A 12,735-nucleotide genomic window follows, 5' to 3' on the forward strand; every position below is an offset into this window, starting at 1 on the left:
AATCAATGGCAACAGAACTGCTCGACTGAGGGACCTTACAGATAATTGTATGTGTGTTGTACGGAGATGAGTCATTCAACAATCATGTTAAGCACTATTATTGTACACAGAATCAGTCCATTCAACTTATGTGACTTAAGAAAATATTTACTCCTGAATTTATTTAGGCTTGCCGTAACAAAGGGGTTGAATACTTATTGACTCGAGAGTCTTCAGCTTTTCATTGTTTATTAATTTGTAAAAATTAAATCAACATAATTCCACTTTGACATTATGGGATATTGTGTGTAGGCCAGTGACACAACATCTAAATGTAATACATTTCAAATTCAAGCTGTAACACAACAACGTGGAAAAAGTAAAGGGGTGTGAATCCATTCTGAAGGCATTGTACATCACAATATTGGTTGCACAAACCCAGGTAGCAACAGTCATGTTGGTTAAAGAAAATAGAGAAATTGTTGAGTTTTACCTTCCCTATATCATATTTACAGTGATGTTCTCATGACCAGAGATGTCTCAAAGCTGTAAGTTAAGCATTTTCCGGGAAGGAGCATTTTTGCACAGTTCTTTGTTTCGACATAAGGGTTGGTGTTATTGCACAGGAAGTCTTTGGTCACGGTTGCAGAAATAGGAAAAAGTTTCAGCAGAAGAATTAAACATGACATGCTATAGTTCTAGCCAGCACTTGACATCATACAGCTTATTGGGAGGAGGTAAAGGATTTCCTGAACATTTCATATGAAGTTTAGTCGCAAGTGGACTCTAGAGGTGAGTACATTAATTTTGTATTATGGTTAGAGCAAGGCATATGTAATGTCAAAAGTTTGCGTATTGCGTTGGAATATGCACAATATTAGATATTACAGTAATGACATGGTTTCTTTTTAAAATATATTTGTATTGGGGGTTTATGAATATATCTACACATGCATAATTACTAGAAGACTGCAGCATTACAATTCATAATACATACCATTCGTAATGACATGGTTTCAGCAACAAACTCCAGCATTTACATTTATTGATTAAATAAAAAACCCTCACCTTTAAAAAGCGAGATTTGATTGAGATTGGGGGAGGTGCCGAGTAACTATAGAAATTAGTCAGTTTCTTGCACATTTTCAAGTGTCATGTTCTGTGTGTGATACTCTGGGGGTGTTGACATGGAAACAGGAAATGATGAATCAGACAGAGGTGTTTAAAATGGTGTAGTTGCAATCCTTTGTTTGCATCACTTACATTGATAACTCCTCTGACTATTAGTTGGTGCATTTAATGTAAATGTTGTGTATTCTCCATAGCTTTTGTGGACATCATGTAGTTCAGGTATCCTCATGAAATGCCTTTCCTCCCTTACAAAAATGTACCATGGTAGTACAATGAAAAAAATACCATGGTTTTGTACTAGCAGCATGTAGTGAAACATGAAAGCATGGTAGTTGTATACAATATATTATTATGGTCTGTGCCCCACAGGTTTTTCGGGTAAAGTGACCAAAAACGTGTTAATTTATGGTACTCACATAATGCAACATTGACTACTAGCTCTGCAATTGCAAAGCGTAGGCCTAGTACCCTCTTAAACCCCATTAGCTCATAGTGAAAAACCACAACACACATGGTCTAGTAGGGTAGCCTACCCTCTTAAACCTTGGGAGCTGGATAGGGTATGGTGAGAAGAATGAAGGGAGTCTGAAACCTTGAAAAGCAATTCCATAGTAAGGTCAACCTGAGCATGAAAAAACTAAATAGCTTATTTCCTAATTAAACTACTTTCATATTTACCTTGAATGTGTGTATTTTGAAGTGAAGACTATATTTGGCCTTTATATTTGCCAAATTGAATGTTATTGTTACTACAAAGTAGGATACAAAGTCTCAAAATAAGTATTTTTAGTCAACCAGATTTCATAGCTTTTGGCAATGGCTCACAGAACTTGTTTTGGTACTCACATATGTCCCCCTGTGTTTATGACCAAGTCTGAAGGTTAATGAAACAATATCAACAACAAAACGATTGCCCATTGAGTGCTAGTATAGAATTCTACAATCTAGTGAAGATAGAACGCTGATTTGGACAGGCAGTGTCACATCCGTAACGTTTTTGACGAAAGGTTATTGTGGATGCATTTCGAGTATGATTGTATGCAAACTTGTGCAAAGCTAACTTTCATCAAGGGATTAGGTGATGTATAATTGGTTTTCTTTCTCTCTTTGTCAGTACTCGTTGTAAGTGTAACGGATGTGACCGTTACGGACGCTTCATAACATGATCAATGACTCACTAGTCAGCATTACTGCATAACGCGATCATGATAAAATGTTAATGCCCTTCCTACTGCTTCCGAAGTGTGTTTATGTTAGCAAACAAGCTAGCGGGCAATATTTTTCTGTGTGCGTGTCATCTATTTCGGGTGTACTCATGTTCTCATATGAACTGCAATCATGCGTTGTTATGCTAACTGGACTATTGCATGTGATCACATGGCATAATAAAGGTCTTAAATTCAAGTTGTCCAGTCCCTGTTTCCTTTTGTGGACAACAGGGGGAGGAGCTACCATTCCATAGAGCCTGTGCTGGCAGATTAAAGAGTGTGAGATTAATACAAAGCATGAGTTTATTCTTTTTTAAAACAACTTTGCATTTTTGTATGTTTATTCTGTTACTCAGTAGGTGATTGATAATAACATTTAATATTTTAAACAAAAACTTCAGTCTAGAATGAAATTACTAAAACATTGTACATTTTAAATGGAGTGCAGTGTCATCATTTGCTGTCTGTTTTTTGGGACTCTGTCACATCCATAACATTTTCCTTTAGTGTTATTATGAAAGTGCAAATACTTATATAATTGTTGAGGTATGCAGCACTCTAATTCGCAATGAAAATATAGTTTTTCAAATAAAGAATTGTAAATGCATTTTCTAGCACATTTATGCACTTATGGTTGGTTAAGACGAGACCCACGAGTGCACTTTGATAGCCTATGCAATAACCATTCAAGATACTGGTGATGTCTTGGTTCTTTGAGGTACACTGCATTTTCAGATGACAACAAAAGTATTATGATGAAGTTTGGTGAAGAAATCTTGAATATACAGTTCCAGTCAAAAGTTTGGACACACCTACTCATTCAAGAGTTTTTCTTTATTTTTACTATTTTCTACATTGTAGAATAATTGTGAAGACATCAAAACTATGAAATAACACATATAGAATCATGTAATAATAAAAAAAAGTGTTAAACAAATCAAAATAGATTTTATATTTGAGATTCTTCTTTGAGTAGCCACCCTTTGCCTTGATGAGAGCTTTGCACACTTTTGGCATTCTCTCAACCAGCTTCACCTGGAATGCTTTTCCAACAGTCTTGAAGGAGTTCCCACATATGCTGAGCACTTGTTGGCTGCTTTTCCTTCACTCTGCGGTCCAACTCATCCCAAACCATCTCAATTGGGTTGAGGTCGGGGGATTGTGGAGGCCAGGTCATCTGATGCAGCACTCCATCACAGGACAGATTTCCACCGGTATAAATCAAATCAAATCAAATCATATCAAATTTTATTGGCCACATGCGCCGAATACAACAGGTGCAGACATTACAGTGAAATGCTTACTTACAGCCCTTAACCAACAGTGCATTTATTTTTTATAAAAAAGTAAAATAAAACAACAACAAAAAAATTTTGAGAAAAAAAGAGCAGAAGTAAAATAAAATAACAGTAGGGAGGCTATATATACAGGGGGGTACCGGTGCAGAGTCAATGTGCGGGGGCACCGGCTAGTTGAGGTAGTTGAAGTAATATGTACATGTGGGTAGAGTTAAAGTGACTATGCATAAATAATTAACAGAGTAGCAGCAGCGTAAAAATATGTTCAGGAGTCTTATGGCTTGGGGGTAGAAGCTGTTGAGAAGTATTTTGGACCTAGACTTGGCACTGGTACCGCTTGCCGTGCGGTAGCAGAGAGAACGGTCTATGACTAGGGTGGCTGGAGTCTTTGACAATTTTGAGGGCCTTCCTCTGACACCGCCTGGTATAGAGGTCGTGGATGGCAGGAAGCTTGGCCCCAGTGATGTACTGGGCCATACGCACTACCCTCTGTAGTGCCTTGCGGTCGGAGGCCAAGCAGTTGCCATACCAGGCGGTGATACAACCAGTCAGGATGATCTCGATGGTGCAGCTGTATAATATTTTGAGGATCTGAGGACCCATGCCAAATCTTTTCAGTCTCCTGAGGGGGAATAGGCTTTGTCGTGCCCTCTTCACGACTGTCTTGGTGTGTTTGGACCATGATAGTTCGTTGGTGATGTGGACACCAAGGAACTTGAAGCTCTCAACCTGTTCCACTACAGGTATAATGTTCATTGCTCGTGTTTTTTGGCCCAAGCAAGTCTCTTCTTATTGGTGTCCTTTAGTAGTGGTTTCTTTGCAGCAATTTTTAATATTAATTAATTAATAATTAATTAATATATTAATAATAATATTAATAATTAATATGCCATTTAGCAGACGCTTTTATCCAAAGCGACTTACAGTCATGTGTGCATACCATGAAGGCCTGATTCACACAGTCTCCTCTGAACAGTTGATGTTGAGATGTGTCTGTTACTTGAACTGTGAAGCATTTATTTGGGCTGCAATCTGAGGTGCAGTTAACTCTAATGAACTTGTCCTCTGCAGCAGAGGTAACTCTGGGTCTTCCTTTCCTGTGGCGGTCCTCATAAGAGCCAGTTTCATCATAGTGCTTGATGGTTTTTGCGACTGAAATTTTCCGTGTTGACTGACCTTCATGTCTTAAAGTACCGGTAATGATGGACTCTCATTTCTCTTTGCTTATTTGAGCTGTTCTTGCCATAATATGGACTTGGTCTTTTATCAAATAAGGCTATCTTCTGTATACCACCCCAACCTTGTCACAACACAACTGATTGGCTCAAACGCATTAAGAATGAAAGAAATTCCACAAATGAACTTTTAACAAGGCATACCTATTAATTGAAATGCATTCCAGGTGACTACCTCATGAAGCTGGTTGAGAGAATGCCAAGAGTGTGCAAAGCTGTCATCAAGGCAAAGGGTGGCTACTTTGAAGAATCTCAAATATAGAATATATTTTGATTTGTTTAACACTTTTTTGGTTAATACATGATTCCATATGTGTTATTTCATAGTTTTGATATCTTCACTATTATTCTACAATGTAGAAAATAGTAAAAGTAAAGAAAAACCCTTGAATGAGTAGGTGTGTCCAAACTTTTCACTGGTACTGTACTTTACTCGCATGAAAATGTTGGATGGAAATCTGGTAACAGTTATAAATCATTTGTGCACTGCAGAATCCCAAAGAGATATAGTATTTGAAAAAAATAGAATCATTTCCAAAATATATTACATTTGGATACGATCACATATGCTTTCTATTTATGCGTGGAAATACTTGGGGAAAAAAATCCTAAATTAAAATCACTTTGAGCTCATTTCCTGCTGATTTTACAGTCACGTCCAACACATTTTATTTTAATTTTTTCCTGACAACTTGGGGTGGCAAATAAAATCAATTAGACCCACGGGCAACCTATTGGGGAACCCTTGCCAACTCCATGAAGTTTTCACTTGTGTCTATAAAAAACTATTTTGCTCCCCACATTTTATTTACCCATAAGTGTGTGTACATTACTGTATTTATATGTGGGATATTGTTTTTCAACAGGAAAAGTTAAAAAATAGCTGGAATGCGTCTTAAACAAGGTCTAATGGTGCCTACATTCTTTTAGTGGTGCCTTCACAGTGAGTAATCTTATTGTGTAAAAGATGCAAGGAGCATATAATACCTACAAGCCTTTTAATTCCAGCAGGGTTTAGTGATTAACAATCTATCGTCTGTGTCTTGATATAGGAGGGACTTGAAGAACCATGTCTGGCAAGAAGCCAAGAAAAGTGAGAATGGGGTCATCACGACAACGCCGTCGGAATCAAGATGAAGATGAGACTAATAAAGATGATGATGGGTCCGAAATGTCGTCAAAGGAAAGGAAAGTAGTTGAAGTTGGTGTTGATTCAGTTTCAGTGATACTCCAAACGGACCTTGTCTCATCAGATAACTTATCATCAATAACAGAACAATACACGGAAGGAAATAATCCGCCATTAAATGACCTCACAGAGTCACAGCTGGCGCAACCTGGAAACCCATATCTGCTCAAATCACCTGACACTGCAGGGAAGAGAAGGAAAATGGGGTCTACTCGTAGGAATAAAGGTAAACAAGAAGAGACAGACTTTGGGGAGAAAGAAGACGCCAAAACTGGAGACACAGAAAAATCCCTAGAACTTCAGGCATCCATTGCAGTTGTGGAATCTGGGTCTCACAGCAACACAGAAGAGCTCCTGGGTACAAAAGAAAGTGAAATGGACACTGAGTGCAGAAGTCAAAGTGAGATTATTTTGATTGCTTCTAGCACACTCGACCAACCGGATGACCGATGTAAAGAGGAAGTTGGTGAGGATACTGAAACTAGTAGGGAAGCTGTGGTTAGTTACAGCAGTGAATTGCTTCAAGATACTCTTGGAATCGATTCACTCTCGCATTTGCCCCTAGACCTTTCATTGCAAGTTGTTCAAGGATTCGCTGCTGAACCCATAACAGAGGAGTTGAAGAAAGAGGAAGAGAGGAGGCAGGAAAGTGAGCATGCCGAGGCGGAGTCCTCCACATTTCACAGCTCTAGGCATACATTAGCTCAATCCCTTGAGTCAGACACTTTAACCAACACAGAAGATTTTGAGTCATTCAATGACACAATAATCCTCCAAAGTGGAGAAGGTGAAGAGAAACTTGAACCTGCTGTAAATGAGTCAGAATTGCAAGATGATATTAAATCTACTGGTCCAGGCAATCAGGAAACATTGCACCAAAGAGATGAAGTTGAGGACTTTATTGATCTGATAGTTGAGGAAAATATAGTACTGGCATACAGACCTCATTTTAGACAACCAGACCATGTAGAAAGCTATCAACCTGAGCAAAGAGAGGATATTACCTGCTTTTATCAATCAACCCCCTCAGGCAGCTCTTTGGGTCATGACAAAAGTGCTCAATCAGAATCCAGGAGAAGAAAGATGGGTTCAATTCGCAGGAATCCTAGAGGTAGACGTGAGGAGGAAGAACATGGAGAGAGTAAGATGCATAGATATCGTTATCTTTCTGATGAGGAAGAAGAGGTCTCAATGGGAAAAGAGGAAATGTTTGGCATCGAAGAAACTGAGTTGGAAATGTCTATGGAGCCTAAAGGTAGCGCCAGTAGAGATGAGAAAGAAGGAGAGCAGATGGAAAAGGAGAATTTCCAAATGGAGGAAGACATAGAAAACATAGAAGAGACAGGAAAGAGGTTAGATTGGGACATGGGAACAGTGGAAGGATCTGGTGTTGAAACATTGGAAGAGTCACTGATGTTATTGGAACCGGAACATAGAGCCGATGAGGAGAAGAAAGGAATGGATGAAGAAAGTCTGATTGAACCCACCCCTTTTGACCAAGACATCGATTCATTTGGTATTGCAGATCAATTACATAACCAAGAGAAATGCAACAGAGTCAGTGCAGAAACTTTCAATACAGAAACTGAGATCAACAATGAAGCAAGCATGGACCACATAGTTGACCCAATAGAGGTCTTCAGTGTTGGACTGGACCAATCAGAAGACACTTTACTCATTGAGGAAGAAGTTAGTGATTATACACTGCTTGTGAATGATTCTGAAGTGAACGAGAACAGCCAAATAACATGTGATCGTGCTCTTAAAATAGAGTCAGATGACACTTTGAGCACTGATCCCAAAATCTCTCCTAGTCATCTCATCCAAACTCCATGTATGGAAATCACTAACCCCTTTCTCACCCCACTATTACTGCAGAGTATTCAGGGGAATGAGGAGGGTACAAACACTGACTCCAATACCACAGGCGGACTGGACACATCAGAGGTCATTTTACTCAGCGAGGAGGAAGTTAGTGATCGTGTGCTGCTTGTAAATGAAGTGAGTGTCAGTAGCCAAATGACGTATGATGATAGAACTCTCACAACAGAGACCTGCCAAACAGATGAGGCTTTGAGCGCTGATCCCAATATCTCTGGTAGTCAATGCAACCAAACTCCATACTCGGATGAAAGCCATAACTCCTTTCTCAATCCACTCTTACTGCAGAGTGTTCAAGACCAAGGTGTTAATGCAGCAAACACAGACTCCAATCAGAGTCCTTCTCCAAACAGGAGGAGAAAGATGGGGTCGACTCGTAGGCATCCTCGAGGTGCACAAAGAGAAGAGGAGGGCACAGAGGAGAAACAAGAAGGTGAAATAGAAAGCACAGAGGCGATAGAAGACAAGGGAGAAAACATGGAAGTAGTGGAAGGTTCTTGCATAGAGTTTGAAATGTTGATGGAATCTAAGGATGGAGCTGGTAATGAGAAGAATGAAGGAGAAGAGAAAAATGAGGAGAGTGTCCTGACTGACCTCAGCTGTACATTCAGTACTTCAAATCAAGAGGGAAGAAACATAGAGGCTGACAATATAGAAAGTGAGAGCCAATCAATTATAAAGGAATCAATGGCAACAAAACTCATGCTTCTACGTGAAGCAGAGTTGACTGAGATTAGTCAAACTCTTCACAACCCTTACCCTGATGTTCCTACTGTAGAGTCATATGACTCCTACCTGACCGATGACACACTGAACTCAAATCCTGCCATCACTGGTTTGCAACACAAAGAAACAGCATTGGAGGAAACACTCGATGAATCAAGAGAAAACACTGACTCCCCTCCAGATCCACCCTCACTGCAGAGTTCTCTTGGTCCAGAGGAAACAGCAGAGGTAGAATCCTACACCCCAAGGAGGAAAAGGAAGATCGGTTCCACTCGCAGCAAGACTCATCAAGGTAGAAAAGGAGAGGAGAGAAGAGAGGAGGGACAGGAGGAGGAGAAAGGAGAAGACACAGAGGTTATAGGAGAGGTGGGAGATGTCATGATAGCAGTAGAAATGGAGTCCAGCATAGAAAAGACTGAGCTTGTACAGCTTGAGGAACTTCTAGAAAAAGTGACAGAGGAGCAGGTGTTGGGAGACCCAGAGACCGTAGTAGTGGAGGGAGAGGTCAACGTTGTAGTAGAAGGAGAATCTGGCATAGAAAAGTCTGAGCTTGTAGAACATACAGAAAAAATCAGAGAGGCGGAGGAGATAGAAGTAGAAGTGAAAATAGTTGCAGAGAGCGAGAGCAGCCAAACTCCCTCTTACACAGCAGCTCTTACAGTAGAGGCCCAAGAGTCAGGTGAAATGGTTTGTACAGAGCCTCATATAACATCACAATACATGGAAGACAATAATCCCTCATTAAATGACCTCACAAAGTCAAAGCTGTCTCAAACTGGAAACCCATATCTGCTAAGATCACCTGACACTGCAGGGACGAGAAGGAAAATGGGGTCTACTCGTAGAAATAAAGGTAAACGAGAAGAGACAGACTTTGGGGAGAAAGAAGACGCCAAAACTGGAGACACAGAAAAATCCCTAGAACTTCAGGCATCCATTGCAGTTGTGGAATCTGGGTCTCACAGCAACACAGAAGAGCTCCTGGGTCCAAAAGAAAGTGAAATGGACACTGAGTGCAGAAGTCAAAGTGAGATTATTTTGATTGCTTCTAGCACACTCGACCAACCGGATGACCGATGTAAAGAGGAAGTTGGTGAGGATACTGAAACTAGTAGTGAAGCTGTAGTTAGTTACAGCAGTGAATTGCTTCAAGATACTCTTGGAATAGAATCACTCTCGCATCTGCCCCTAGACCTTTCATTGCAAGTTGTTCAAGGATTTGCTGATGAACCCATAACAGAGGAGTTGGAGAAAGAGGAAGAGAGGAGGCAGGAAAGTGAGCATGCCGAGGCGGAGTCCTCCACGTTTCACAGCTCTAGGCATACATTAGATCAATCCCTTGAGTCAGATGCTTTAAACAACACAGAAGATTTTGAGTCATTCAATAACACAATAATCCTCCAAAGTGGAGAAGGTGAAGAGAAACTTGAACCTGCTGTAAATGAGTCAGAGTTGCAAGATGATATTAACTCTACTGGTCCAGGCAATCAGGAAACATTGCACCAAAGAGATGAAGCTGAGGACTTTATTGATCTGATAGTTGAGGAAAATGTAGTACTGGCATATAGACCTCATTTTAGACAACCAGACCATGTAGAAAGCTATCAACCTGAGCAAAGAGAGGATATTACCAGCTTTTTACAATCAAACCCCCTCAGGCAGCTCTTTGGGTCATGACAAAAGTGCTCAATCAGAATCCAGGAGAAGAAAGATGGGTTCAACTCGCAGGAATCCTAGAGGTAGACATGAGGAGGAAGAACATGGAGAGAGTAAGATGCATAGATATCGTTATCTTTATGATGAGGGAGAAGAGGTCACAGTGGGAAAAGAGGAAATGTTTGGCATCGAAGAAACTGAGTTGGTAATGTCTATGGAGCCTAAAGGTAGCACCAGTGGAGACGAAAAGAAGGAAAGCAGACGGAAAAGGAGAATTTCCAAACGGAGGAAGACACAGAAAACATAGAAGAGACAGGAGAGAGGTTAGAGTGGGAAATGGGAACAGTGGAAGGATCTGGTGTTGAAACATTGGAAGAGTCACTGAAGTTATTGGAACCGGAACATAGTGCCGATGAGGAGAAGAAAGGAATGGATGAAGAAAGTCTGATTGAACCCACCCCTTTTCACCAAGACATTGATTCATTTGGTATTGCAGATCAATTACATAACCAAGAGAAATGCAACAGAGTCACTGCAGAAACTGTCAATACAGAAACTGAGATCAACAATGAAGCAAGCATGGACCACATAGTTGACCCAATAGAGGTCTTCAGTGTTGGACTGGACCAATCAGAAGACACTTTACTCATTGAGGAAGAAGTTAGTGATTTCACACTGCTTGTGAATGATTCTGAAGTGAACGAGAACAGCCAAATAACATGTGATCGTGCTCTTAAAATAGAGTCAGATGACACTTTGAGCACTGATCCCAAAATCTCTCCTAGTCATCTCATCCAAACTCCATGTATGGAAATCACTAACCCCTTTCTCACCCCACTATTACTGCAGAGTATTCAGGGGAATGAGGAGGGTGCAAACACTGACTCCAATACCACAGGCGGACTGGACACATCAGAGGTCATTTTACTCAGCGAGGAGGAAGTTAGTGATCGTGTGCTGCTTGTAAATGAAGTGAGTGTCAGTAGCCAAATGACGTATGATGATAGAACTCTCACAACAGAGACCTGCCAAACAGATGAGGCTTTGAGCGCTGATCCCAATATCTCTGGTAGTCAATGCAACCAAACTCCATACTCGGATGAAAGCCATAACTCCTTTCTCAATCCACTCTTACTGCAGAGTGTTCAAGACCAAGGTGTTAATGCAGCAAACACAGACTCCAATCAGAGTCCTTCTCCAAACAGGGAGGAGAAAGATGGGGTCGACTCGTAGGGCATCCTCGAGGTGCACAAAGAGAAGAGGAGGGCACAGAGGAGAAACAAGAAGGTGAAATAGAAAGCACAGAGGCGATAGAAGACAAGGGAGAAAACATGGAAGTAGTGGAAGGTTCTTGCATAGAGTTTGAAATGTTGATGGAATCTAAGGATGGAGCTGGTAATGAGAAGAATGAAGGAGAAGAGAAAAATGAGGAGAGTGTCCTGACTGACCTCAGCTGTTCATTCAGTACTTCAAATCAAGAGGGAAGAAACATAGAGGCTGACAATATAGAAAGTGAGAGCCAATCAATTATAAAGGAATCAATGGCAACAAAACTCATGCTTCTACGTGAAGCAGAGTTGACTGAGATTAGTCAAACTCTTCACAACCCTTACCCTGATGTTCCTACTGTAGAGTCATATGACTCCTACCTGACCGATGACACACTGAACTCAAATCCTGCCATCACTGGTTTGCAACACAAAGAAACAGCATTGGAGGAAACACTTGATGAATCAAGAGAAAACACTGACTCCCCTCCAGATCCACCTTCACTGCAGAGTTCTCTTGGTCCAGAGGAAACAGCAGAGGTAGAATCCTACACCCCAAGGAGGAAAAGGAAGATCGGTTCCACTCGCAGCAAGACTCATCAAGGTAAAAAAGGAGAGGAGAGAAGAGAGGAGGGACAGGAGGAGGAGAAAGGAGAAGACACAGAGGTTATAGGAGAGGTTGGAGATGTCATGATAGCAGTAGAAATGGAGTCCAGCATAGAAAAGACTGAGCTTGTACAGCTTGAGGAACTTCTAGAAAAAGTGACAGAGGAGCAGGTGTTGGGAGACCCAGAGACCGTAGTAGTGGAGGGAGAGGTCAACATTGTAGTAGAAGGAGAATCTGGCATAGAAAAGTCTGAGCTTGTAGAACATACAGAAAAAATCAGAGAGGCGGAGGAGATAGAAGTAGAAGTGAAAATAGTTGCAGAGAGCGAGAGCAGCCAAACTCCCTCTTACACAGCAGCTCTTACAGTAGAGGCCCAAGAGTCAGGTGAAATGGTTTGTACAGAGCCTCATATAACATCACAATACATGGAAGACAATAATCCCTCATTAAATGACCTCACAAAGTCAAAGCTGTCTCAAACTGGAAACCCATATCTGCTAAGATCACCTGACACTGCAGGGACGAGAAGGAAAATGGGGTCTACTCGTAGGAATAAA

At 40.8% G+C, this 12,735-nt stretch overlaps 1 protein-coding gene across 1 annotated transcript; it reads left to right on the top strand.

Annotated features, from left to right (window-relative positions):
• The first annotated feature begins 373 nt into the window (after nucleotides 1-373).
• On the top strand, nucleotides 374-10,546 carry LOC121578464. Its single transcript, XM_041892837.2, has 2 exons — nucleotides 374-771; nucleotides 5,904-10,546. Exon 2 carries the CDS (start codon nucleotides 5,921-5,923, stop codon nucleotides 10,322-10,324), a length of 4,404 nt encoding a protein of 1,467 aa, XP_041748771.2. The 5' UTR covers nucleotides 374-771; nucleotides 5,904-5,920; the 3' UTR covers nucleotides 10,325-10,546.
• The last annotated feature ends 2,189 nt before the right edge of the window (nucleotides 10,547-12,735 follow it).

The sequence above is a fragment of the Coregonus clupeaformis genome, chromosome 12 (genome assembly GCF_020615455.1).
Source record: "Coregonus clupeaformis isolate EN_2021a chromosome 12, ASM2061545v1, whole genome shotgun sequence".
Lineage (NCBI taxonomy): Eukaryota > Metazoa > Chordata > Actinopteri > Salmoniformes > Salmonidae > Coregonus > Coregonus clupeaformis.

Coding starts and splice junctions, on each gene's coding strand:
- LOC121578464 (XM_041892837.2), top strand. CDS start 5,921: ATGTCTGGCAAGAAGCCAAGAAAAGTGAGAATGGGGTCATCACGACAA.